Below are 27,148 nucleotides of genomic sequence, written 5' to 3' on the forward strand. Positions count from 1 at the left end.
TTAATAGTTAATTAAGGTATAAGGACTAAATTATAAAAGTTTACCACTATAGATTTTAAATAGTTGAAGGACCAAATTAGTAATTAGACCATTTTAGTAGTTATTGTGGCATGTACCTATGTCTTGTGGCATGTATTTGTATATGTTAACTTGAAATGATAGTTTTAATTTCAAACTTCACTAATGTTTTGTTTTGGTAAGGTTAATGCTTAATTGTATATGTATATTTTGGTAACATGTTGAAATATGTTGTGGCAAATTGAAATGGCATAAATGGGATATAATTTGGTATGTTTCAAGAAGTTTGAGATAGGTAAACATTTGGCATTTGTCAAATAGTTTGGTTTGAATGTCATGTTATTGGAATGGAATGTTTAATGGTTGAATAGGTGGTATAATTTGATGCGGGAATGATTGAGATTATTGTACATGTTTTGGTGTAGGTAAGGTTAACCAAGTATGCACAAAATGAAAGGATTGTGCGGTAGTCACGAGATAGGTACCAAATGACTCAAATTTTACTAAAAATAGAGTTCGCGTCTCGGCGAGCAATCTTCATCGTTGCAACGTTGACCGACAGTGAGTCACGTCGTGACATCGAGTGGCTTGAGGTCACGGCATGAAAAATTGTTTGACGACATCACGACATCGGTCTTAAAATTTTAAAACTTTACAGTTTGGTCCTATTTCATGCTCGGGGAAACAAAAGAGCTTTTGTAAGCTTGATCAAGGCTCAAATTTAATTGTGTATCATAACGTGAAAGTGTTTATGACATGATTGTATGTTTGAATGATTTATTTACGATGTATTTTGTAGTAGTTGCTCCAGAAACGAATGTGACATCCTATAACTCAGACCCAGTGATCGGGTCGGGCAAAAGGTGTTACACAGTGAAATATATGTGAGCTGCCATGTCAATGTCATTAAGCTTTTAACAGTTTAATCAATTTTTCCATCAAAAATCTAGCAATTAGATTATATTTTAAAAGTTGAGGGTCAAAATGATCCAAAAAAAAAAAAGAATAAAGGCCAAAATTACAAAATAAGTAAAGTTATGGGCTAAATTTATATTTATTCCTAACTTATACTATACTTTTGGAACAAAAGAATGATAAATTATATTTTTCTAAAATGAGATTATTACTTGAGGGTGTTTTTATCTTTTCATATTTTTATATAAAATGAATAAAATTAATTTTAAACCCTAAATAATTACTAGAGACTTGAATCTAAGACACCATAATCCTAAAAATATTAACTTTATTATTTCAATCAAAACCTCACTCGTTTTTCACATTAATTTTTATAAATATTATTTTATCATAACAATTTTTTACATATGACCCTATTTGATAAAATGTTAAAAAATTCAATCAATTAAAAATTAATAAGGCCTACTTATTATTTCATTTCTTTTATGACTATATTATCATTTATCAAACATTTTAATTGCATTCAGTGTTTTTTTTTTTTTGGAACAATGAAAATTTGAACTCAAGCTAATCTTGAAGAAAGTGAACACCCAATCAATAAGCCACAACTTTAATTCATGCTCGTATTTTATTTTAAGTAATATGTCAAACAAAATTTATTAATTAAATTCAACACTAAACTTTTCAATACTTTTTTTTAATATTTTAATTTATTAAATATTAAAAGAAGAGTTATAGGAAAAGTGATCATTTAGAGTTGAATAGAGATTTGTTAAATAGAAATTTGGGGCCACCAGGGAAGCTTTTCGCAGAAGGATATTAGATACCGAGAACTGTCAAACAACAAAGCACTAAACAAGCCATGACTCAAGTTTAGCTTGGGTTTTGAATTGTATCCTTCTCTTAATCATTTATAAAATGAAAAAGTATGTTGTTTAAAAACGCATTATTATTATTATTATTATTATTATTATTATTATTATTATTATGTTGATACATGTTATCAAGTATCAACCAAGATAGAGGAGGAGAGGGGACGGTGCTATTTGCTAGTTAAGTGCAACTTACCAAAGCTTTTTGAAGATTCTGTAAATGCAAAAAGGCTGACAAAGAAGCGAAGAAAACTTTGTTCTTTAATATATAAATGCCAATCATCAGTGCTGGGCAAAACTAACACTCCTTCGCTGCAAAGAACCTTTATATCATATAATATTAACTTTACGAGACACCCCCATACTGTCCTTCAGGGACCACTTCTACTTCAATCTGGGTTCCAAGGAAATGCCCTGTTTTTCATTACTCAAGACAATTAATATGTGGTTGAAGAAACTGCTACTTGTTAGCCATTTAAGGTCGTCATTCCAACTAAATGTGCCTTCATTTCAGCACCGAGAAGAAAGATTCCCACTTTAACGCCATAGAGATAGTAATAATAATTATCACTTTATGCAGGGGTAGGGGGGGGGGGGAATGAGGCATCAAATCAATTCCTTAGTGTCAGCCTGTTACAACTTGTAACATAAAATAACCTGAACAAGTATAAAATGTTATCAGTTTGAATATAATTTGTAGATTCTATGGCGCTTGAAGCAGAGGAAGAGTTCGGTCTCGGTTTTATTATTGTACATGCTGTTTCTTGGGGGAATTCTGCTTTGGCTAAGACACGCCTGATGAAGAGCTATTCCCACCATGATTCATCTCTAATTCAATCTGTGATCTGCCTTCCTTACAAATTTCCTTTACACGCACAAAAAACAAAGCTTCGCATTAATCCCTCAAGTTTTCTGAGTTCTGATAGATTCATCACATCTACATGTTAATGCTAAAATTACCTTGGAAGAGGTTGAGTGGGTGAAGGATCCATAGTGTGCCCCAGCAGGTGATTCAAAACCAATTGAAGCTTCCAAATTAGACATGTTAGCTACAGAAGGTGCAACAACTGGCAGATTTGAGATGGTGCATGGATTCGAAAGATTAAAAGGTGTATTCATCGAGCTTTCTTCGTTTGAAGAAAATGTGCCTGCTCCGATGTTGGGACTGAAGAATCCATGTCCCTCATCATAGCCCAAGCCTGTGGGAGGCATTTGCATTGGCTGTGGTACTCCTGGTAAGCACATTGGGTACAAACTCAATCCATTTCTCATCGATAACATCTGTAAACAGCCATGAAAACAAATCAAGTTGGCTATTCATGATTCTAGCTCAGTTTGTAATTGCACCATAACATCTCACAAACCAAACTAATAATTTAAAAGTAAATCCAATATTTATCATTTATTCTACACTCATGTTTAAGGGACTTCCACGCCATCATGTGAAACAAATTAAAAATCTTATGAACATCAAAAAGTAAAAAAGTACATAAATAAAGCAAATCCATTTCTCTTCGGATCATGGCCATGGCCATCACCAAAAAATAAAAATGTAGGCATGAAATTAAAAGCATTGGTGCCTAGCGTCTCCTTTCCTCCCATTCCAGGCTTGGTAACATAAACACCAGGTTTCTCCATTGCATGAGCAAAGTCATAGAAACCTAGAGTAATTGTATAGAGCACAGTGCCTGCTTCCTCTACGTAAATTCTGGGAAATACACATTATCAAATTCAGACAGTGACAAGACATTGTTAAATGCCAATATTTCAGGATCTTTAAGAAGATCCACATAGATTTTCTTCAGTGTTCCAGGAAGCTTAAGATTATATGTGGTCCTATTGGTTTAGTCTTGCCATAGCTGTAAAGCCAATTAGCAAACTTTTTCTAATGTAAAAATCTAATAGGCGGTTACAATAAATCAAGCATGTCATGTTAGCTCCAAGGACGTTTCCTTCAACCCTGGAGACTTGTTAGAGAAGCTCTTTGCTCTATGGAAAACTGTGCAGGAAGGCCCACCAACCCGCACGATGAGGTTATGGACAGCAAGGCTAAGCAAAGCAGACCATGTCAGGGCAGCCAGAGAACCCAAGAGCAGTCTTAGCATACACAATGAATCAAAAGCAACTCCTAGAGAAAAAATATTGATGCTGTTGTCAAAACTCAGCTTTGTTGAGGAGATTAAGGCAAAGGCTATCACAATCATCCACCATTTACTCATGGGGAAGAGGCAGAGGTTGGCAGCTGAACAGGTGGAATAGCAGATCTGCTCTGTAGTTAGGGTATCTTGGATGATCTTTTCAAAGTCAATGCACGATTGCTTAGTTTGGAGAGAGCTTGACTTCTATTAATGGAAAGTAAACACAGAGAGGAGTCAAGGAGAAAAGGAAAGATGGAAGCCATCGCCATGGGGAGAGGAGAAAAACAGAACTCTCCGGCTTCCTGCTCAGGAGGAAAATGGAACTTGCCTATGGAAGACAAGACAGGATTATGCGTATCTAATAAAATAAAGCAAAAGGTAAGGTTCTTTAAATAATAGAATGTGTTTTTTTCTTTAATTTAAATTTTAAGACGTACATAGATATGCTTGTTCTCTAACGATCTTCTTTTGGCTTTTTTTCCTTTCTTTCTTTAGTATTCCGGAGTTCTCTCTTCTTGAGAGTGGTAGATCTTGTTACTTAACCATCAAAAATTGAATTACAATCTTCATTTTGTAGGGTGATGATTTAATGATATAAGGCTAAGAACATTACAAAGTTCACGACATAAATAGATAATAGTAGACGTTAAAAATAAACAATGTAGTAGTAATACTAATATATAGAGAGATATCAACTCCTACCAGTTCTAAAATCTAGAAAGGCATAGAAGCTCTAACACGTGATAATTAATACTAATAATTGAAAACGACATTGTAAATTGTAATACACCAAAATTGGAAAACAGAAATGGCAGAAACAGAAGAGGGCACTCACCTGTACTTGAAGCTGAAGCTGTTTTAAATACTCGATCGCCTCGTCAAGCATAGAAGCTTTATCCGTCTATCACTCCAAAAACGATCCAAATCATCAATTTGAAAAAAAAAAAAAAAGGTTTTTTTTCTTTGGTTGTCGAAGTTTACAAGTACCTTGTTAGAGTTCGGGATTAGATTCTGTAAAGCTTTCATTTTCTCATTAATCCGACTCCTCCTCCTCTGCCAAACAAAAACAATCAAATATCTTACAGATTTTCAATTTCTTTTCAAAAGTAAAATGGTTAAGAAAGTCAAACCTTTTCCGACAAATTATGGACTTCGGCTGCTCTGCTGCGCTTCGATGAACTCCGCGGCCGTTCTTGATTTGATGGCACCTCCGATGCGTCCGGAACCTTCTAGATTAAAATAGTAATCTTAATCTAAAACTTCACAATTGGAGAAAAAAATCTAAATCTTTCACAGGAGAAGATCTTTGAAACTTTAAGAATATTATTTCAAATTGTTTTACCTCGCTGTCATAACTGAAATCGCAGGCAGAAGATAACGCATTGTCAGCGCTATCTTTAACGTTAGCTCCAAAATACGTTTCAGGATCAGAGATATTGACTCGAGGCTCTGATTCGATTCGAACAGCCAATCCGCCGAGCCGGTACCGATCCATAACCGGAATTCCCATCCCCGCGCCGGAGTTAGCAGCCGGCGTTGAAATTCCCGGCACTGGAGACGGAAAAGAGTGAATGTTCTTGCCCTTGAATTGCATGCACGAAGATGATGAAGATGACGAAGAAGAGGAATTATGAAGGAGCTGGTTAAGGATAGTGGAGATTTCTTCAGTTTCCGGATTCGAATAAGGAGCACCACCGTACAGATCCGCCATGAAAACGAGTCAGAGAAGAAATTAAATAGAATCTAAACGCAAGAATAAGAAAGAGGAAACGTTTTCTGATCCACTTGCTCTTCCTTTTCTTTTTTCTTCTTCTTCTTTTTTTTTTTTTTTGTTTGTTTATTTTATCTTTTTCTGTGCTGATTTTGTTTGGATCTTTTCGTTATTGTTTTTTCTTTTTTCCCAAAAAGAAAAAGGAAAATAATATATGAAATTTCTGAAGATGATGATTACTGAATAACAGAGTCTGGAGCTTTAGCTTTTATTCCCAAAGTTGCATAATCAAAATTCGGATTAATCTCCCGCCCTAATTAAAACGGACCGTCCAATATTTTTATTATTTTCTTTTAGGGTCCTCCTTTTTATATTTATTCTGAATTCACCACAAACATTTCACAATTTTCAATTTTGTCCCCCCTTTGCAACTGCTCATATTGGAATTTTTAGTTGTTTTTATCCCATTTTTTAAACCAAATTCATGGGTTTCTATCTGCAGCAAATAATCTAAGTTGATTCTCTGTGTTTGTCAAGATTTGATCATTTAGATTCCTAAATTCCACGAATCTTAAGACAACAAGAGCAATTGTTTCATATTTAAATTGTGATATTCTATTTACAGGAAAAAGAATCACGTGACATAAGTTGATTACTTTTAGAACTCTGCGAGAACTAATCATTTCCACTCTCAAATTCCATGAAAATTTGCACGTTGAGACAGACATCTAACAAGTTTCTTAATACAGTCAATGCTTTTTCAATGTTCAATGAAGAACAAAACACAGAGCAAGTCTTTGGATTATTGTAATAAATAAAAATCTCTACAATTACGGCTATGATGTTAATATGTTTTTTTTTATTTATTTTCATGTCTCTTTTATAATTAGTGCATGCATTATCTATCATAGCATTACATACCATACTTGTTAGTGTTGACATGTGTCTTTTAATATATTAAAAAACTAAAAATATAAATAAAAAATACAAGGTAAAATTATTATGCGTTTTTAATTCTACCTTCAAGTGCCTAAAATAATTATCCTTATCAAGCCTTAGATTATTAAAAAATAAACACAGATTAAAATAAAGGTAATTATTTAATTCATGTTTTTGAAGTTGATTGATTTAGATTCCACAAGTATGTTGAGAGTATGATAAGTGTCCCATTCAGAAGCGGATTTAGGGGTTGGAAAGGGTCCCGCCTCCTTAAAATAGAAAATTACACTTCGGTCCCCTTAAAAGTAATAAAATTTTGATTTAATATTTTAAAAATTACAAAGATATAAACAATATAATTTCGACCCCCTAAAACTTTTTCCTGACTTCGCCCCTGGTCACATTTATTTATTTTTATATACATTTTTACTATACCCTATGACACATTTGTCAAACTTTCAACCCATTTGTGGAGTTTAAAATATATTAATTATAAATGAGATAAATCTCAAAATTACATATAAACTTGATTCAATGTGCAATTTAATACATGAACTTTGATTTGGTGTATACATTTTGTGTTGTGATTTAATTATACACATTTAAAGAAATAAATACATAATATTTTTATATTAGGTAAATATAATTAGTTGTGTACGCCATATATAATTGTTTTAATAAATTGTGAAAATTGAATCAATCAAATCAAATCAAATTTCATATATAAAATTAGACAAAATCATAATTCATGCATAACATTGCATATTTAATCAAGTTTCTTATATAGTTTTGAGTTTTATTCCTTTATAAACAATAAAAATTTAATATATTAAGGGTCGAGGGTACATTCAAGGGGCGTCGGTGTAACTAATGTAATCCGCGTTGATACTTTAAAAACAAAGTAGGAAGAAGAAGATGAAGAAGAAAGAAAGAAAAGGAGAAAAAAAGTCAAAGGGACAGTTTCAGCCTTCACTGTCTTATCCAACCAAAACGTCAGCTTGGCCTGAAAACAGCATTAATTAAAAAAGGACTTACCCAATCCTGCAATTCCCGAGGCTCATTATTTTTGGTTGCGTGTTCGAAACAAGATGATCTGTCACAAACCAAAACCATGGGATTACAGATAGATTACTCCCCCTTTTTCTTTCATTACCATCACCTAAAAGCTACAATTTGCAGAGTTTGGTGGTTGCTCTGGCAAAAGATTCTTTCACTCCTACCATGCCTATGCCTTTCAAAGTTTAGCATAATCTTTGTGAGATAATAATAATGATAATGGGGGATTGGGACACATTTTGCCAATTATCTAGCAGGTTGAGTTTTAAACGATTTGTTAAGGTCGGCACTGAAATGATGGTAAACTAACAACTCAAACAAGGGGGTATGGGTTTTGCTTGTTTGCGAGCTTATGTTAATTATGGAGGTTGCTTTCAAGCCTTCTTTTTTGCCAAAGCATTACTCTTTTTAAGCTGATGACGGTTGGTGTCAAAATCATCTCTGACAAGTGACCAAGCATTCCCCCTATCTCAATTTCAAGGAATTATTGAAGCAGACACAACAAAAACTTCAATATAATGAGGCTTATGATTTTAGACATTTCAAAGCTCCATAATTGAGGGCTCTTTAAATAATTTAGAAGTTTGACATAATATATATTCCATTGAACCACAAAAGAGAAATTGACAGAAATATGGTTCCCAACATCACCACCACCTTTCCCCCACCCAAAAATTGAACGGAACCAAAAAGGAGAGCATAAAAATATAAAGATAATCAATAATCTATGTCGCCAATGGGCTGAAGATTCCATACATAAAAACTAATAGTGCAAGTGCAATGATAGAATGAAAAAAACATAGAAATTAGCTTTTCTGTTCCCAGTGCTTCAAGCATTTGTGTTATCCACTCCACCCAGAAGCTTTGCTTTGTTTGACATAATTGGAAGTAAAAATGGCTCAGGCAATTGAATTAGAATTGCCATGGATTATCTCGGTGTGAACACTTAAAAGGCTGCTTATGGAAAACATTTGAAGGCATCAAGTTTTAATGAGTACAAGCTTGGATGCCACTTTTTCTTCGTCTTCTCATTTAGTCAGACCAGTTGTTTTACAAATGGGGCACAAGTTTTTGCGCACCAACCATTGTTTAATGCAATCGGCATGGAAGTTGTGGCCACATTCCAGTGTCCCAAGATTTTCTCCATCATTATATTCTTCCTGCAAGTTTGTAAACAAATGCTTATTGGGGTTCATAGAATCAGTAAGGAAACTGCAAAAGAGAAAAATTAATTACCTGACAAATACAACACGGTTCTGCCTCTGACTGAGCTCCTGGTGTACTAGAGTACTTTTGTCGTTTCAGACGGTTTAATATGGCTTCCTCACTCAACCCTGTGCTTACATTACCAATTCGCTCTTCCAGAGCCAATAACTCCTATTACCCACACAAAAGTTCTACTATGAGAATGTTCACTCAGAAAGGATACTAGATGTCATAGATGCCAAAAATATAAAGATTATACCTCATACGACATGTTATCAACATCGAGCCGCATATCCCTATGCCGGTCATGAACATCAGCTACCCCAAGAAATACTGATTGATCAAGGATCATAACATCCTGCCATAAAAACAGTATTAGAAAGAAAACGTCACTTGTTAGGTCATAAGTAAATTCTCATCCATAAACAACATTTGAGTATGACTATATTGACAAATAAACAATAAAAGAGAAGGCAAATCTTCATGCTTCCATGATTCAATTGGTGAAGAACTGCTTCGAATTACACCATAAATATCAGAAACATTACCTCAAAACGCAAGTTCTCACCCCTACGCATGAGATCCAAGACATTGCGTATCTGCCCCATAAACAGAATGTCAGATCCAGTTAAGCAGTTCTTTGGTAGAACATTTAAAATTGGAAAAGTATGTAGTGTACGGGTAAAACAAATACTTTACAAGGTAAATGGCATTTGCCCTTGTGCAGTAAAAATAAAGAGTAAAGTGCAACAAATGAATGAGTGATTCATAGTATAGGTGCAAGCATTTTGGATAACAAGGCCCTACGGCATTTCTTTCAAACAAAAGCAACTAGGAAAAGAACAGCATATACATGTTCTTATCCACAATCAGCATCGCATTATAATGCAGAAGTTAAAACTGGCGGTAAATCAAGTACTCATAATGCCAAGGGAATCACCTGTATTACCTTATGTTTAAAATTTAAGGAAATGATAAAACTATCACAAGAAGAAAAGATGCAGTTCTAGGGCAAACCTCGGACGCAAGAAGCCTGCTTCTTCCTTCAGTTGCAGCAGCCAAGGTCCGCAATGAATGGGGAATTCCTTGGAAGCCAGCATCTTGTCTCTCCAACCATGAGGCTGACCTAGGGTATTGACGATGGTGGCCCTGATTAGGTACACCGGAGGAAAGCAGCATCTCTTCTGGGGAAGTAGGAAGTCCTGAAGAAAGTGGAGAATGATTGACATGACCTCCAGATTCAGCACCAGCGGAAGACATCAATGATCGACGAACAAGTTCTGACAATCTCCGTGGGTATTGCGGTGAAGGGTTGGGATGAGGAACCCATGTGGAAGCAGATGATGCATTGGCACCAGAACTTGAGCCACCTCGATATGTAGAAGCAACATTTCCAGGAACACTTGCATTTCCTGTGCCTAAACCTCGATTTACTGGATTCCTCACCATAGGTCTCAATTCCGGTGCAGGAACAAACATAGGATGATCTAATAGGTTTCTAGCAATGCTTCTTGATTGAGGCCCCTCACATGGTACAAAATCTCTAACCACAGATAAATTGGAACTTGAACTGCCGACTCTTGAACCAGAACCTCCATTCCACCTAAATGGTTGCATATTTCTCGGCAAAGTTGGAACATGATTTACAACATTTAAGTTTTGTGAGCTTGCATTATCTGCCACCGGTGCTGACCTTAACTCAAGAGAATGATCGGTTGGAATAAGTCTTGATGACTGCTGAGAGGACAAAACAACAGACTGCCTGGCTGTATCACCTGTAGGAAAAATTGGAGGAGCAATAGGCTCTTGCATACTTGAAGGATTAATTCTACGGCGGAAATTCCTGTGAGAGCCCTCTGCAGGTGGTAAAACAATTGGTTCATGAATGCTGCTAGAAGCTGATCCTCTTACATCCAATCCAAGTCTAGGGTGCACCTGTCCTGAGGGAGCAGATATATCCACACTACTTCCAGTGCTATAGCTAACAGGAAGTCCACGGCACCCACTATTTTCACCTCGATGAAAGTAGCTAGAACTTCCACTTGATGAGGACTGCCCAACATTTCCTTCAAGTGTCTTTCTTTTGCAGGATGCACGACGGCCCTCATAAGGGCAAACAGGTCTTCTATCATTATCACCCATGACATACCCACCACTTCCAGATGAAAGAAGAAAAGCTTCGGGACCAGTAAAAGCTGAAATCCGCTCATTTTGAGATCCACTAGGCTTATACAGATTAGACTGTTCTGTATCTTGACAGTTATTATCGTCATCCATTAAGCTTGCATTCAAGTTGATATCCTGGGGAACTGTATTAGAATTGGAACTTTGGCCGAATAGAGTGCCCTGTTCATACCGCCGTTCTTCTAACCTAGGACCAGAACTTGAAGAAGCACTCATGGAAGATGACCACCCATGGTTCATTTTCCGCTCGTTATGGCTTACGACACTCTGTGTGCCACTAGAGCTAGGCTCTCCCAAGCTGCACCGACCCAGCTCCTGATCCTCTCGAGCATTAGAGTTCCCATGTCCAATATTCGCATCATTAGCTGACAGCAAACAATCCGACAATCTGCTTTCAATGGGATTTCGGATATTATTCCAGCATACTTGCTGGTCTATAGCAGCATTACTTGATGAAGACCCATGATCAAATAAGGTTTCAGGCAAGGAACCAACAGTACCCCTTTGGCCTTGCATTACAACTTGTATGAACTTCCAAACAAATTATTGTGCAGTCCTGAACAATATTCCAATAGAAAATAAGTTACCATAAAATCACAACAAAGTTAGAGAGCAGGCATTAAATATGCTTCTAGGAAGTCAAATGAACTACAGGTGAAGTGGCAAAGAACTTGTGTTCAAGTCTAGTTGACAGCCATCCTGAATTCGATCCATGGACAACCACTACCCCCTTCCCTTTATATAAAAAATGCTTCTAGAAAATGTACTTGTGTAGAAAAATGCAGAACAAAATTTCATAAATATGCTTCCATCTATTTCCAGATTACTATAGCAAGAGAGTAAGTCAAGTCCGAGTTATGTTGCTTAGTAGAAATAATAGAATGCAATGAGGCTACAGAAGCAGGAACCAGAAATTACAAGCAAATGCAGTAATCAGGAGGAACAACAAGCAGTAAGTAATTAAGCCAAGTGGCCTCTCAACCTGCAACCACTGGTATAGGGTTTAGACAATGCAAATAAATCAACATAGAGATATAGATTGGTTCAGTGCAGAATAGCATCAACAAAGACAACCAAATGTGAAGATATCCCAAATTTAATCCATATAGGGTATTTAGACATTTATATACATCACAAAAGTTTGAAACCCCCATCCTAAACTAGGTCAACAAAACATAGAACCATAAAAAGGGCACGGAGGAACTAAATCTGAACTATAAAACATTAGGGAGGAACCAAAGCAGCAGCAATAAGACAGCAGTTATTTCTCTCCTATAAACAAGAACCATAGAGAAGAAAAGCAAAAAAAAAAAAAAAAACAGAACCCTAAACTAAACGCATAAGCAAGACAGAGGCATTCCAGTTGTAGTTAATTCTCTCCTATATTTTTCCCTGAGCAGTCAGCAACCCCCCTATTACCCCAACCCCAAAGCCACCATACAACAGAAATAAAGCAAAGAAGAAGGAAAAAACAACTAAATCAAACACAACCGCAAGGGTCAAACATGGTAACCATAAACGCCATCTCTCTACATATCAGCTATTACGAGAGACAGTCTCAATAACAAAAGAAATCCAGTAAAAACATAGCAAAAGCTACAGACCTTAGACAGGAAAAATCTCCAACAGGAATATGCGGATTTCCAAAACAAAACCAAAAATAAAATCAAAATCAAAACTTTGAACAAAAAAATAAAGGAACACTTTTTAAGCCAAAACCAAGAAATTAAAAGGGGGGGGGGGGAACCCAGTGAGAACATCATCCACATCTCATCTGACCATCAACCGATCAAGCAGAAATAAACATGAAATACAACCAAAGAGCTCACCTAAAGGGTAAAAATCAGAGACCTTGATCGATCTAAGAGAATCTAAACAAGAAAACACAGGATGAGAGGGGTGGGGAAAAAAAAGGATATAAAAGCTGTCTTAAAGCTATTCTCCTCTCCCTTCTCAAGAAAGGAAAGACAAAGAAGAAAAAAAACCCACTTGGGCAATGGGAGGAAGAGAGAGAGCCTTTGAAAGATAAAATCAAATATACTCGAAACAAGAAACAAAGAGATAGATTACCTGTAATTTACCAAATAACCCTGCAGAAAGAGAAAGACAAAGATAAAAAAGAAAAGAGAGTAATGGTCATAAGAGCAGTTTCCAAACAAAGAATTGAATAACAAAAAAGAAAAAGAAGAGAGAAAAAAAAAACAAATGCTTAAACAAACAACAATAACTATGCAAAGCTGTCCGCTTACCGAATAGCTTTCATGTCTCCATCTTTTGATCTCTCTCTTTTCCTAGTAAAGATATTTTTTCCTCTCTTCCTTATTCTCTCTATATCATAAAAATAAATAAATAACAACCCTTTTCCCTTCACACTCTCTCTATCTCTAAAACTTAAATGTATAATAATGAAACTAAATATATAATATTTAATATAATTAAAACCCGTCTCCCATCCCAATGCGGTCCGTAGGTAAAAGCCCCACAAACACTAAACCTTCTCTGTTTGTTTTGTTACCATCTCGTTCACGCCAAGTACCTGCCTGCCTTCCCCTCTCTTTAGGCCTCAACTCTTTTAACTCTTTTAACTCGTCCACATGCATCCCTCTTTCTCTCCCTTTCCTTTTATGAGGAGCCACCCTTGGCCACCTTGCTTTTTTACCTATGAGCCCAATTAATTCCCAATTTAAAATAAAGACTCGTCTTTTTTCCAAATACATGAACATGACATGTAAAATTGTTACCGTGTTAAATTCAAACGTGGCTTTGATATATAATATATTTATATAGAATCGACCCCACTTGAATAGCTTGATTTTTTTTACCCTTTTTTTCCTTATGCACCTAAAAGTTTTGATTGCTTTTAGAATTTTAACCATAAGTGGAATTTGTTTCTTTTTTTTTTCCATAAGATGTTTCTTCAAAAAAAAATCTTCTTGTTGGTGAGATTTGGGAAGTCATATCCACTCACAAAGAACAATAAAAATTATGCACTATCTTATGATATGGGTAATAACTTAAATTCTCTGTCCTGTAGTTTTAGGTGGAATATGTCAAACGAAGAAATGCAGTGAATGCACAGCAAATATCATTGCTTAGCTTAAAAGAGGTGTGAATACAATGACCCTAAAAGTTCCTTCCTCCCCCCCCCCCAATGAGTATTTATGCAGGTTCTTTGCTCCCCCCCCCCCCCCTTTTCTTTCAAATTTGTTTTTGATATTTAGCCCCTTGGCGTTCATATCTCAATCATGAAGGGGCTCTTTCCTTTTAGCTTCCACTGCTTTCCTACCTTTTTTTTAATTTGATTTTTCTTCTTTCAAACCATTCAAAGGTGGTTGCTTTGCTCTACCTCGTTTTTTTTATCCTAAAAAATGTGTCCATCTGGACATATGGGTACAGCATATACAACCACATCATGCAATGTCATTTATTGAAAATTTTTATTAACGAGATAAGAATTGATTATTCTCCATTTTCCAAAGGGAATATTATAAACGTGGCATTTGCTTTAGAGAGAGAGGGGACTACCATCTACATATGATACCAAGACTCCGTATATTTAGAACTAATCATGGACCATTAGTTTGGACATTAGGCACTAAATCCAAAAAGGAAACATAAAATAAAACAGGAGAGAAAGGAGATTTGACTTTAATTAAAAGAGTACATACATGCTTGCAAGCTGGGATTGGAACTAGACTTCCAATTCATCTATTTTCAGCTTTTTGTGTTTTATATATCTTCCGTTTATATCACAGATTTGCACACATTCAGAATTTATATTATATTGAGACCGACATTTATGCATTTTATAATGCTCCTGGTATTTTTAACTCATACATAATATAATCATAATTCTTATTATTTAAAATTATCAAGTATAATGATGGCCTGGTAATAAATTTTTAAAGGAAAGACCAGCCAGTTAAAAGGACGGGTGTAGTTGTTCGCAATTATGTGATTTAAACCCCAGAGAATATCTTCAAGACCTGTTTCAGAATGGTGGGTGGTGGGAGCGACTGACCCATCAATCAATTAATTGAAAATGAGTAAAGCATGTGAATTATTATGACTCAGGGTTTTTCTTTTGCCCCGGGGGGGAAGAGGGGGGGGGGGGGGAATACTACACAGAGACCAAGTGACCCATCCCTAGCAGCATGCATTAGCATATGAGAGAGGTGGTGGATGTCATGAATGCAGTGATAAATATAATGTTAATGCACATGGCAGATTGGAAAACGGAGGTGCCCAAATGGGACGAATGCAATGTCTTTGGTTACCACATAATGGACTGTAGGAACCGGGAAGGAATGACAGCCATTCTTTTCTACCGCTGCAGATTCAGACTGATTCAACCAATGACCACGTGGCAGTGGCTGCATCTTCTCAAAGCTCTCAAGCAGCAAATATAAGTACAGCGAACCTACAAGTTAAAACAGTTTCATCCTAATTTATTTAGATTCAATCGTCTAATTTATCTACCACAGCAAGGGCGTTTCAAAGTGGATTACAGACAGTCTTAAAAAAGGAATGGCTTTCCCAAGGGAGGCCACATGGATGTTTCAAGGAAAACAGTATTATTATACAGTTGTGTGCAGTTCTGCAATGAGAAAGCTCAGAAACGATATAAAACAGGCTAGAAGAAGAAAGACATGCCCAAATAAAGGCATTTGAGAAGTGAGTGAGCAAAAAGTCTCGACCCACCATCACCAGAGAAATAAGAGAACACGGAATCCAGGTGAAGCAACCAATGTTGAAAATTATCAGACCCGTCCAATGTACCACACACTTAATTCTTGTGAAGGAAAAATTCCAGATAATTTGATTCTTCTGAAACATAGCTTCTAGATAAATTATTCTGAAGCAAAGTTCTTGATATTAGTCACATGAGTGCTGCCTGCAAGGTGTGCAAACAGATAAATTTACTAAAATTTACACGCATGTTATCAATCCAGGGACTAGAGATAAAAGGGAAGAAAAAGGACCTTACGAGGTGAGTGATGCTGCCATTAGAATTCTCTCTATTCATATGATTCGAAAATTTCTTTTTTCCTATTAGATTCTTGAATATATTAATCATTCTCTTGATATTTCTGAAGGTAACTGGTCCTATTTTCTTTATGGTGCGTATGATGAACAATCAACTGAGATCGTCCAACTCTATAAAATCTGCTTCTATAATTGAAAGTAACTCACTGGTAGTTAGCCGAGGCCCCACCTGCATAACAGCCATTGCACACAAAACATGTTTAATTTTAGGAAAGAATGCAACATCTAGCAAATGCTCATGTGATAAAAGTTTAGACATGCTTAACATTTGTGGAGTTAAGACTTGGCATAGGGAAAACTTCAAGATAGATGTACAACAAGCAAATATGGGAGAAACAGGGGCTATCTAGTTTGTAATGTGATGACCTCAAAAGATTGGAGTACCCTTCTTTTAATGCTCAACCATGACATAAACAAGTTGTCAATGATAATTACTTTTATAATTACGAATACATATGACCACTGTCAAGAACAGAGATTTGAAATACATGTAAACTTTGTTAGAAAAGAAACACCACAAAAGCCTTGTATGGTAGCTAAAATAATAGTATAGACAAAATGGAAAGGAATTGACAGTAATATGACATCCATGAAAGTAAAATATGCCAAACTAGGTTACCATATCATCGGGCAGGTCTGGTGGAATGCCTGAAGGAAACTCAAAACTTGCAACAGAAACAGGTCCAGTTGTTATTGGATCATCTAGCTCTTTAGTAAAGTCATCACCATTGATTTCAGCTTCAAGAGTGTCAGGTCTCAGAAATCCATCATGCTGAATTCCGATGTGACGTATAGCTGAAACAGTTTCTTCTGCACAACTTAAAACATTCTCTGATACACTATTTCTAGCTCGAGATTTGATGAAAACTCGGCATAGCACAAAAGAAGCCTGCAGATGGTAGAGACATCACTTTCATGAAGTAACAGTCCCAGACCCTCCCCAACTAATGAAATCAACCTAAACATATAAGTTCACATTTGGCATAGTATATCTCACAAACAGGCAAAACTAATTGCGGCAAAGTTCATATTTTCCAAAGAGTATCGACATGAAAGTGGGATATTTACTTAGATTTCACTACAATAATTGAGCAGAGATTTCCTTTATTGAGGACTCAAGAGTATTCCAATCCACACAGGCAGGTAGGTACTCTTCTTACTACAATTGACAAAGAAAAACAAGAAGGAAATAAATTTTACGTGGCTCTTCAGAAAAACAAATCCTTTTGCACATATTTGCCTCACCAACTGAACATAAGTCCAAGAATATGATCACTACAATGAACAATGATGCATCATCTATTTTAGAAAAACAACAATACAGCTTTCCAACATGCTGAGCCACCAGAATTTTGAAAAAAATTTGGCCCGCAGAAGATAAATAATGAAAAGAGACAGTCATATTTATAAGCATTAAAAAAAAGGGTAGGGGCTATGTGGTTTTAGAGCATAAGCTACAAAAACAAACTAAAAAAGAAGGATGGTTTGTTGGACTGGAGAGAGGACAATTAAATCTGCAATAGATACAAAATTGGTCAGTTCCGACTACCATTACCTACCAAACAGCAATAACAAAAAGTAATTCCTCAACATGATACCCCCCAAATTAAAACTTCTATACAAAGGATGATTAAACAAAATAAAGAAATTTAATTTCTTTTTACCTTGTGGCGGTGAAGAAGTGCATACTCATACATAATCCAAGGAGTCCTAAGAGCAGCCTTAACTGAATTCATCTCATAAAACACAAATTTAGTTCTAGTCCCCAACTTAACATTTCCTCCTCCAAACACATCCTTAACTTTTCCAATTTTCCTCCAAAACCCACCCTTTGCCCTTCTCCTCCCCCTCCCACCTTTACTCTTGGTATAACAAAACCAGTGCCTTCTTCTCCCCTTATATCCGTGCACAAAGCACGCGCCCTCCGGTAAATCTGACGGCTTATAATCGTACAAATGAAGTTCCCTGATAAAATCGGATCCGTACGCATCAGAGCGATCGGCGGCGACGGAACTGTTTTTCCCAGTGAGGTAATGGTTTAGAAGCTCCTCCTCGGAAGGGTAAAATCGACAACCAGGTGGAAAATGATACGGCGAACTTGCTCTGGATGAACCTCCTCCTATATCCACCAAGGGAAGATTCGAATTTTGATTGTTTGACATTTTAGGGGAATTTTTAGTCGAATCAGAAAAGGAAACGATTTTTTTTCCGTAGGGTTTTAGCTTTCCCAAATTCGATTTTAGGGAACAAGAGAAGAGACTTCGATTGTGTTGGGGGGTTTGGGGTATAAAACACGAAGCGACGAAGCGTGCCCCTTAAGTTTCACTGCGAGTGTGTTAGTCTCCTTTTCATGTGTACCTTTTCCTCTCATATATGTTGAGAGTGAGAGGAATGGGGGAGTTTTGCATACGTGGAGGGATTTCATTGGTTGTAATGCGTGAACGGGAAGGACAAAAATTACCCCGAGTTTTGTTGGATAAAACCTCAATGATCTCTACCTTGACAGCCGTTGGAATTTTTAACTAAAAAAAGAATCAAAACTCTCCTGAAATTTAGCTACATCTGGACCGGCGGAGTAAGGGTGAGTAGGGATCGGCTGTACTAAGCCGCAAGAGCTGGTAGATTCGGCAACTGAACATGTGGCTGAATATGAAAGCGTGTATTGCGTTACTTCCCCAATTACGTGGTGCCACTCACATACTATACTAGGAAAGACGAAAAAAGAACCATTGTTTCGAAAATGGGGGGCAAATGTCTGAAGTCTGAACTGCTCGAAATCTATACAAAAAAGAAAAAGTATTTTTTAATTCATTTTAAATTACTACTGAATTTTCAACAAGGCCAAGCCATATTAGCCCACGCCGCAGAAGCCGACGGCCGCCAGACGGCAGTTAAGTCCTGTTTATTATAATTAAGGTTATTTTGCAACTCAACCTTCAGTGACTGTGTAACCTTATTTTTTATACCTTTCTTTTATCTTGTTTTACATTTAAATCCTTCGTCAGAAACACATGCAGATTTGTAATTATGTATTGTAATTTCACCACCCAAGCACATATTTCAATTTTATTCGTTTATTTTTTTATACATTTTAAGTTAATTATATTTTAACTTGTGATTTGATTATCTTCAATAATTATATTTTTAACATTTAAGTTATTTACCTGATATATATTTAAATTAAATAATAAATAAATTTATAAAATAAAATATTACTTCAATTGACATCGGTAATATAAAAGATACAGAGTTCAAGTGCATTGTATAAAAATGTCTATCACTGGTGTTTTTTTTTTTTTGCAACTTACAAGAGAAAGATAAAATCTTAAGCAATAGATACTCTAGCCAATACATAAGATTCCATCAACAGTAATTTTAATCCCACTACTACAATATATAATTTCACTACTATCATTATTTTTAATCTTACGAAAACCACTAAATTAAGCACTAGTTCATAATTTCAAATTTTTACGGATGTGAAATGTCTGTCTTATTAAAATGTATGATAAATAATTACGTCTTAATTTAAATGCTTATAATAAAACATTTTTTCTCCCTGATTTTTGAAAATACTTTTTACTTTTATTTTAAAATTTTAAAAACATGATAAATAAAAATTTCTTTTAAATAATGAAAATATAAATCTAAAAGGGTAAATTACACAGATAGTCACTTGATTATAAGTTTTTTTTTCATTTTAGGCACCCAAAATAAAATGTTTACAATTTAAGCACCTACGTTAAATAGTTTGGTCATTTTAGTTACTCCCATAAAAATCACAAATGGAAAATTGATATGACAGTTAAAAATCAGTATAATAACAAACTTAGCCTCAACTTTTCATAATTTTAAAAATTAACCTTCAATTTTCATATAATCTTAATTTGATCCTAATTCTAAAAGTTCAAAGAAATATATAAAAATACATAAATATTTTCAAAAAATAAATAAAAGTAAATATTTAAAAAACATAATAATAAATTTAAATTTTATTTTAATATTTATATTAAATAAAATAAAAATCCCCCATCACCGTCCCCGAGCCGGTCTCCCCTCCCCTCACCCCACCACTGTGGGGTGGGGAGAGGGACCAGATGAGAGAATTTTTATTTTATTTAATATCAATATATTTATATTTATTAATATTAATATTAATATTAATATAAAATTTAAATTTATTATTATATTTTTAAAATATTTATGTATTTTTATATGTTTCTTTGATTTTTTAGAATTAGGATCAAATTAAGACTTGTAAATTTTGAGGGTTGATTTTTAAAATTATGACTAAATTGATATAATATGTAAAATTCGAGGCTAAATTTGTTATTATACTAATTTTTTTAACTACCATTTGAGGTTATCGTTTTTTATTTTAACGAGAATGAGCAAAACGATCGAACTATGTAACGTGGGTGCTTAAATTGTAAAATTTTTGTTTAGACACCTAAAATGAAAATTTTTTATAATTGAGTGACTATTTATGAAATTTACCCAAACTAAAAAACAATTAAAAAAAAGTTCTTATCAACTTTTTTTTAATGAAAACAAATTAGATACGTTCATTTTAGTGGACACATGTTTTTTGGTATAAGAGTGTTTTTAGAGTGAATACCAACCTTTTTCTCTTTATGGTGATTTGAAAAGGTAAAAGCATTTCATAAATGGCCAACATGGCGTCATCTACAACGCCGGATGATAAGAAGCGTTTTATAGCATCAATTTCTTCACAAACAAATATCAATTAAACCTAACATAAACTTTGAAAGCATGTCAACGATGTATTCAGAACCAAATTAATTTATATAAAAGAGAGGTTCAATGAAATTAAACGAACTTACAAGAAGTATAAAAAACACTATAAAAACCAAAAGCGTAGCTTAATATAAAAAGTTCAAAACTTCAATCCTAATAGACTAATATAGGCCAATGTTGATAAAAGGTGCCAGGTTACCCATATGCCCAATTCCAGTCTTTTTTGCACTCAGGACACAAGGTTATCATTCAGGGATAGTGAAGCCAATCGGTCTGCTGGATTGTTGGCCTGTTGCTGAGCAGCAACACTCAATACCTCCATGGCCTCGGCTACTTTTGCCTTCAAAGCTTCTGGTGACTCAAGGAGATGCAAAACCTCAGTTTGGTCCATTTCCAGAAGCATCCCTGTAACCTTGGCTGCAGAATCACGCTCCAACCGTTCCACAAGGGGGTATAAGCTTTCACCAAGCATCTGCTCACAAGAAGCAATAAAAATATTAAGACCTCGAAGATAAATACTCCCCCCCCCCCCCGGCTCAATAAATAAATAAATAAATAAAAGCCACCAACTGCGAAAGAAAGAAAGAAATGGGACTTACCGTCCTTTGCTGTTCAGGCGTTGCATTTGCGAGAGCTGTAGCCAATGCTGGTACTGGCATAGGTTGCCCAACACCAGCATCGCGCATTGGCATGCCACCCATGTCATATGGAACAGAAAGCATGCCACCGGGAACATTTGACATTGGACCCTCAGGCATCATACGACCAGGGGGGTAACGATAGACACGTCCCCTGGGCAGCATCTGAAACAAGCAGGATGAATAGTACAAACAACTTCAGCCAAAGAATAAGCATAAACCGCAGGTTCATAAACATATGCATAAAGCTTACTTGCTGTTGCATCAATGGCAATGGTTGCTGAGTCTGTTGCACTGGACCAGCTCCTCGTCGTCCCCCTGGTCGCTGGCCCTGCTGACCTTGCTGTACCATAGGAACAAAGAAATTTGGCACAGGGGGTCCACCAGGCCTCATTTCGGGAACCAGTTGTTGTTGATAACCAAAACCAGCCTAGAATATATGGCATAAGGAAACAAGCATATTCATATTTCAACTGTCCTCAACAAAATCAAATCACTCAAACATCCAAATGGGCAAGAATGCCACCTTATGAAGGAGGCCAAAAAGTGAAAACATGAAATCAAGCATATCAACTTAAGAGAATAGAAAAAGTGAAGATATATTACTTGCGGAGGAATAATAGCTGGAGGTCCTTGCCCATATAAAAACTGTTGGCCAAGACCTGGAGCACCAGAAGGATACATTGGAATTCGAGGAGAGACAGAAGAAATAGCAAGTGGCCTCATCTGAGAAAACTGAGCCTAAATAACATGAAACTGAATTGTGAGACGACTAAAAGAAAAACAAACTGATTCATAGAACTATCAAACTATGTTACTCAAACTCTCAAGTGCTGAGTGTTGGACACAGGTCGATACCCATGTCCATATGGGTTGGACAAGGATACTTTCAAGAAAAATAAAAAGACAAAGCAAAATAGCTTTCAGAAATACTTAATCTCAGATAACAGAAAACATTAGCTCAAGAATTTCAGAAATTTATAACACATTTCCTTTTATTAAATTATAAAACAAGACTACAGTAAAAGCCAAATGATACTATGAAGAAATAAAAATTGTGCTACCAAAAAAAAACTGGATGGGCAAGAGATGGACAAGGAATCATCCTTAAAGGTGTTACCTGTAGCCTTGCTCTTCTCTCTTCTTTCCTCTGCGCAAGCGCCACATAAAGCGGTTTGCTAACAACCATTTTACCATTCATCTCAGCAAGCTGTAGATGCAATACAAATGTACCTATTAGATTATGACCTCATATTTTAGATGACCACCCAAAGGATAAACAAATTCAAACTTACAGCACGAGATGCTTCTTCAGGGGTTGAGAAGGCCACAAACCCAGAGCCCTTACTAATTCCACTAGGATCACGCATAACCTGCAAAGTTGTGAAGGGAAAAGGAAAATAACTTTAATATAAAATTAGAAACAAGAAAACAGTAGCTAGCATCAACGATTAACCAACCAAGAATCATTTTACAAACCTTGCATGAAGTAATGGTACCAAACTCAGAAAAAAGTTCCTTCAACGCTTCATCACCAATACCATCATCTAAGTTTTTAATGTATAAATTCAAACCCTGTAACTTATCAGCAGCTTCCTTCAAAGTCTGCTCATATTGGGCTTTTCGTTCATGCTCTCTTTCAGACTTTTTAAGGGCTTTTCCAACATACCACTCTTTTTCGTCCAACTTCTTTCCATTAAGAGCTTCAACAGCTTTAGCAGCAGCATCAGCATCTTCAAAGTTGACAAATCCAAAACCCTTTGACTTCCCATCTGCATCCCTCATAACTACAGCACTAGTAATTTCACCATACTCGCCAAAGATTGTTTTTAAGTCTTCATCTGTCGTAGACTCGGAAAGATTTTTCACATAAACATTATTAAATTTAGTCTTATCTAGAGCACTGTCTCTTTCCTGCTTACGAAGGAAAGGTCCAACATAGACCTGCTTGTCATTAATCAACATGCCATTTAACTTATCAATAGCATTTTGAGCAGATTCTTCATTGTCAAATTGTACAAAACCATAGCCTTTAGACTGGCCAAAACCATCAGTAGCAATCTTGCACGAAAGAATGTTGCCAAATGAAGAAAATGTATCATGTAATGCTTTGTGGTCGATAGACTTGTCCAAGTTCTGCAGTCGAAATAAAAATCAAAGGATTAGGTAAACATTGGAAGCCAACTATATCACAAGGAGAAACCATGCATGCATGTGAATGGTCACAACAAATAGAAAGAAGAAGTCTGAGAAAGGATACTTGGCAAATATATTTTCATGAATACTGAGCATGGCTGCACAGATTTGAACAGGTAAGAGAAGGACTATTTGAATTTTGAGATTTCAGGAAAAAATAATAGCAGTGAGAGGAAGAAAAGGGGAAAAACAAATTCAGAAAGACTAAAAACAGATTAATACCTTGATAAATATGTTTGCAGCGCCACTCTTACGAAGACTAGGATCTCGCTGAGAATACATGATGCGAATAGGCTTGTTATTCAGTGGAGTGAAATTAAGTAGATCCAATGCCCTAGCCGCTGTAGACAGGAAGAACAAAAGCGCACTGGTAATTAATTGAATAATTCAAAAGAATGAAATTATAATTATCTAAAACACCAACTTGTCCTTTCAAAAGAAAAACCTGAACTTGAAAGAAATGAATCATAAAAAGTTAATTTCTAGCATACAAGTTCGATCCACTCTTGGGGAGTTGCAAACATGCATTCTATATCTAAAGACTACATACATTATGAGAAGTTCCAAAGCTTTAACCATATTTACATTTCCAATAAACATTAACAATTAACCATCAGCAAGAAATACCTAGATACTATAATACACTTAAACTTTGCAATTAAATTAGATTACAAAGTAATTACCAATAATGTTATACAATTATAGTAATTGCAATAATATCTTTTCCAATAAAAACTCACAGTCGAGATGACTATCAAACATCTTTCAATTGTTGATTATTTAATAAAGAGCAAGTTTTTAAAGTTAAGTAGAAGTCTAACCATCACGAGGATTGTTATAGTTGACATAGCCGTAGCCGAGAGAGCGACCGGTAGCCAAGTCCCGACAAACTCTTACTGAGGCGACCTGAGCCACCTGGCTAAACGTTTGGAAGAGTTGCTCATCGGTAACGGAAGCATCAAGATCCCCAACATAGAGTGAAGTCAGCATAAACTGCGGTCCCCCAGGTCCGGGAGCAACGCAGTTTGGCCCGGAAACTGGCGCCTGGTACTGAACATGAATTTGCGCCATTAAAAGAACCCTAATCCAACTCTTTTAGATCCTTGTTTTTTATTTTTCAGTTTTTAAAAAAGTTTTTATTTCCCTATCCACTTGTTATTCAATCAAAACTGTAGAGAAAAGAAATAACACAGATTGATTCTCGAACTAAAAAAAAAGGAGATTTTTTTTGTGTGTGTGTTTGGGTAAAAGAGGAAAGGAAGATATCAAATAAGGATAAAATCGTCAGAGATCAGGGGTTGAACGGAACGATAGATGACGACGACGAAGAAGAGAAGAGGAATTTATGAAAAATTTTAGGATTTCATTTATAAGTAACAAAAAAGGGTAGGGCAGAACGAACTGCACCGCACCAGTAAAGAAGCAACCGTGTCGCTTTTATAGGTAGGAAGGTTTTGAAGAAACCCTACCACGATTCAGGATGGTAATCTCTACTGTCAGATGTTTTTATGCTAAAAAACCTAACTGTCTGATGCTGGTGGCAAAATCAGGTCTTTGCGTGATAATTGGGCAGTTAGATGACACTTGGCAGTGTCAGTAGTCAAAGGTTGCATCAAGTTTCTCTTCTTTCTTTCCCTAGGGGAATATATCTTTTTACGTCATCAATGAATTAAATTTCTTTACCTGTAATTTTAGTTTTAATCTTACACCGCTGGATTTTTACTCCATTATTTCCTTCTTGTGGATTGTATCGGTCTAGTTAGCACCCATCTTCCTAACTTACGCTCTACCTTTCTTACCAATTTGTTGTTAGTAGTGTAAATTAAACATTGATGTTGTTAAGTTAGTGGAGCTAGAATTTAAAAATACGTAATCGATTTGGTAATTATTAAATCGAGTTTGAGTTATTGGTCAAATCGAATTCAAATTTACTAACATTCGATTCAATTAGCTCACAATTTTTATTGAACATTTTACTTTTGATATATATATATATAATTATTTTAAATTATTGCTATTGATATATATTATTAACTCTAGGCTTAACTAGTAAGCTAAGTTCGAACTTAAATATAATTGATAAATGTTCAATCAAGTTTCGAATTTCGAATTTAGCTCGACAATATTCGAACTCAGCTCGATTAGATTGGATCCCTAGATGTTTAATGATCCTGAGTATGCATAAATGCAGCTGGTGCCAGATAGTTAATCTTTTTATTATATTTTTTTATTTTTGGAATTTTAAAAATGAATTTATAACATTTTATATTTATAATTTTATTTGAATATTCTATTTATCTTTTAATCAAGATATTGACATGATGCATATAATTTGAGTATTAAATTTATTTTTAAAATTAAGATCATATGGATAAAATGTGGAAACATTCCAAGGAACATGTTATTATTCCAAATAAGAAGCGTCAACATTCCATTAATTATTTAATGAATGAGTGATTAAAGTATCAATAATTAATGATAAAATAGATATACTTTTATATGATTTTCTATTTTTTACGAGAGTTTTAAAAAAACGTGTGTGTTTTAACTACCATTCATAATGTTTATATTTAAAAGTTTGTCTCATTCCTTTTAATTATATTATGTGAGAAAATTAGTTAAAATATATTTATAAAAGTTATATAGAAATGAATTAGATTTTAATTGAAAAGACAAAATTTAAGCTACGGGAGATTCGGTGTCATAGTATCAAGTCCTGTTATTTTTTATTTATTATAGTTTTAGATTGTATTTTATAAATATTATATAAAATATTAAAATATATATTTTTATAGTAATATTTAAGGTAAATTACACCATCAGTTACTCAATTTTGATGCAACTGATAAAACAATCACTCTGGTTACAATTCAGTCACTTAACTTTCAAAAAATAACAAAACAATCACTACCATTATAAAAAAGTGACAAATCAGTCACCTGTTAACATTTTCCGTCACTAACATAATCTTGGGATTTTGAAGGCCTATTGAGAAATCTGAAGTGAGATTTGAGAAGAGGCAAAGAGAAGCCATTTGGTGATGACGGTTGGCCAAAGAAGGCTATGAACGACGGCGATTAAAGTTAAGGAAAAAGGAAAAAAAAAAAGAGAGGAGAAGAAGAGAAGAAAAATAAAAGGGATAGAGATTCAAAAGATAGCTACGAACTGAATGGTGGCTCCACCTTGGAGGAATAAAACGACCATAGCTAAGGTATCTTCATTTCTCTTCTTCTTTTCTACTGCCCAGCTAGGGCTATAGGGCTATTTAAATGACAGCCAACCCTCAAACTGGCCAGTTAATGACAGTAAAGAGTCCATAAAATGCCATGTCACTTTTCCGTTAGTCTATAACGGAAAAGGGTTAAAATAATTGTTTTTTTATTTTTTAAAAGTTGAGTGACTGAATTGAAATCAAAATGATTGTTTCGCAAGTTGCATCAAAATTGAGTAATTGTTGGTGTAATTTACCCT

At 35.2% G+C, this 27,148-nt stretch overlaps 4 protein-coding genes across 8 annotated transcripts; all 4 read right to left on the bottom strand.

The window, feature by feature from the left end:
• Positions 1-2,289: 2,289 nt before the first annotated feature.
• LOC105770324 (transcription factor SPATULA) lies at positions 2,290-5,910 on the bottom strand. 2 transcript variants are annotated; one of them, XM_012591471.2, is made up of 6 exons: positions 5,286-5,910; positions 5,074-5,172; positions 4,931-4,996; positions 4,779-4,844; positions 2,766-3,086; positions 2,290-2,670 (listed from the first exon to the last, which is right to left on the bottom strand). In XM_012591471.2, the coding sequence occupies exons 1-6, from the start codon at positions 5,652-5,654 to the stop codon at positions 2,590-2,592; spliced, it is 1,002 nt and encodes a 333-aa protein (XP_012446925.1). In that variant the 5' UTR covers positions 5,655-5,910; the 3' UTR covers positions 2,290-2,589. The 2 variants fall into 2 exon arrangements, with proteins under 2 accessions (XP_012446925.1, XP_012446926.1); XM_012591472.2 differs by having other exon boundaries at positions 5,074-5,169; positions 5,286-5,909.
• A 2,441-nt stretch (positions 5,911-8,351) lies between these two features.
• LOC105769250 (probable E3 ubiquitin-protein ligase RHG1A) lies at positions 8,352-13,432 on the bottom strand. 3 transcript variants are annotated; one of them, XM_012589754.2, is made up of 7 exons: positions 13,289-13,431; positions 13,110-13,129; positions 9,873-11,595; positions 9,404-9,454; positions 9,115-9,213; positions 8,886-9,026; positions 8,352-8,809 (listed from the first exon to the last, which is right to left on the bottom strand). In XM_012589754.2, the coding sequence occupies exons 3-7, from the start codon at positions 11,553-11,555 to the stop codon at positions 8,678-8,680; spliced, it is 2,106 nt and encodes a 701-aa protein (XP_012445208.1). In that variant the 5' UTR covers positions 11,556-11,595; positions 13,110-13,129; positions 13,289-13,431; the 3' UTR covers positions 8,352-8,677. The 3 variants fall into 3 exon arrangements, with proteins under 3 accessions (XP_012445208.1, XP_012445209.1, XP_052487120.1); XM_012589755.2 differs by lacking the exon at positions 13,110-13,129 and having other exon boundaries at positions 13,289-13,432; XM_052631160.1 differs by lacking the exons at positions 13,110-13,129; positions 13,289-13,431 and adding an exon at positions 12,869-13,078.
• Positions 13,433-15,466: 2,034 nt separating this feature from the next.
• LOC105769252 (NAC domain-containing protein 90) lies at positions 15,467-18,432 on the bottom strand. 2 transcript variants are annotated; one of them, XM_012589759.2, is made up of 4 exons: positions 17,750-18,432; positions 16,705-16,974; positions 16,027-16,254; positions 15,467-15,933 (listed from the first exon to the last, which is right to left on the bottom strand). In XM_012589759.2, the coding sequence occupies exons 1-3, from the start codon at positions 18,245-18,247 to the stop codon at positions 16,177-16,179; spliced, it is 846 nt and encodes a 281-aa protein (XP_012445213.1). In that variant the 5' UTR covers positions 18,248-18,432; the 3' UTR covers positions 15,467-15,933; positions 16,027-16,176. The 2 variants fall into 2 exon arrangements, with proteins under 2 accessions (XP_012445213.1, XP_012445211.1); XM_012589757.2 differs by having other exon boundaries at positions 16,022-16,254.
• A 2,543-nt stretch (positions 18,433-20,975) lies between these two features.
• LOC105769251 (polyadenylate-binding protein 2) lies at positions 20,976-24,798 on the bottom strand. The gene is made up of 9 exons (XM_012589756.2): positions 24,499-24,798; positions 23,900-24,018; positions 22,961-23,617; positions 22,777-22,854; positions 22,602-22,691; positions 22,088-22,222; positions 21,735-21,911; positions 21,443-21,646; positions 20,976-21,315 (listed from the first exon to the last, which is right to left on the bottom strand). The coding sequence occupies exons 1-9, from the start codon at positions 24,746-24,748 to the stop codon at positions 21,073-21,075; spliced, it is 1,953 nt and encodes a 650-aa protein (XP_012445210.1). The 5' UTR covers positions 24,749-24,798; the 3' UTR covers positions 20,976-21,072.
• Positions 24,799-27,148: the final 2,350 nt, after the last annotated feature.

This window comes from Gossypium raimondii, chromosome 5 (assembly GCF_025698545.1).
Source record: "Gossypium raimondii isolate GPD5lz chromosome 5, ASM2569854v1, whole genome shotgun sequence".
In the NCBI taxonomy this organism is placed as follows: domain Eukaryota; kingdom Viridiplantae; phylum Streptophyta; class Magnoliopsida; order Malvales; family Malvaceae; genus Gossypium; species Gossypium raimondii.

What these genes read in the sequence shown, in the direction of transcription:
- LOC105769250 (XM_012589755.2), bottom strand. Translation starts at nt 11,555, where the DNA reads ATGCAAGGCCAAAGGGGTACTGTTGGTTCCTTGCCTGAAACCTTATTT. An exon ending in GCAGGCTTCTTGCGTCCGAG is followed by an intron (nt 9,455 to 9,872) that starts GTTTGCCCTAGA and finishes TTTATGGGGCAG; the next exon opens with ATACGCAATGTCTTGGATCT. An exon ending in GTGAGAACTTGCGTTTTGAG is followed by an intron (nt 9,214 to 9,403) that starts GTAATGTTTCTG and finishes TTTTTATGGCAG; the next exon opens with GATGTTATGATCCTTGATCA.
- LOC105769251 (XM_012589756.2), bottom strand. Translation starts at nt 24,748, where the DNA reads ATGGCGCAAATTCATGTTCAGTACCAGGCGCCAGTTTCCGGGCCAAAC. An exon ending in CTGCAAACATATTTATCAAG is followed by an intron (nt 23,618 to 23,899) that starts GTATTAATCTGT and finishes TTTCGACTGCAG; the next exon opens with AACTTGGACAAGTCTATCGA. An exon ending in CGCCTGAACAGCAAAGGACG is followed by an intron (nt 21,316 to 21,442) that starts GTAAGTCCCATT and finishes TCTTGTGAGCAG; the next exon opens with ATGCTTGGTGAAAGCTTATA.
- LOC105770324 (XM_012591471.2), bottom strand. Translation starts at nt 5,654, where the DNA reads ATGGCGGATCTGTACGGTGGTGCTCCTTATTCGAATCCGGAAACTGAA. An exon ending in TAATCCCGAACTCTAACAAG is followed by an intron (nt 4,845 to 4,930) that starts GTACTTGTAAAC and finishes TTGGAGTGATAG; the next exon opens with ACGGATAAAGCTTCTATGCT. An exon ending in CCCACTCAACCTCTTCCAAG is followed by an intron (nt 2,671 to 2,765) that starts GTAATTTTAGCA and finishes GTGCGTGTAAAG; the next exon opens with GAAATTTGTAAGGAAGGCAG.
- LOC105769252 (XM_012589759.2), bottom strand. Translation starts at nt 18,247, where the DNA reads ATGTCAAACAATCAAAATTCGAATCTTCCCTTGGTGGATATAGGAGGA. An exon ending in CACTTCTTCACCGCCACAAG is followed by an intron (nt 16,975 to 17,749) that starts GTAAAAAGAAAT and finishes TACCATCTGCAG; the next exon opens with GCTTCTTTTGTGCTATGCCG. An exon ending in CAGACCTGCCCGATGATATG is followed by an intron (nt 16,255 to 16,704) that starts GTAACCTAGTTT and finishes GCTGTTATGCAG; the next exon opens with GTGGGGCCTCGGCTAACTAC.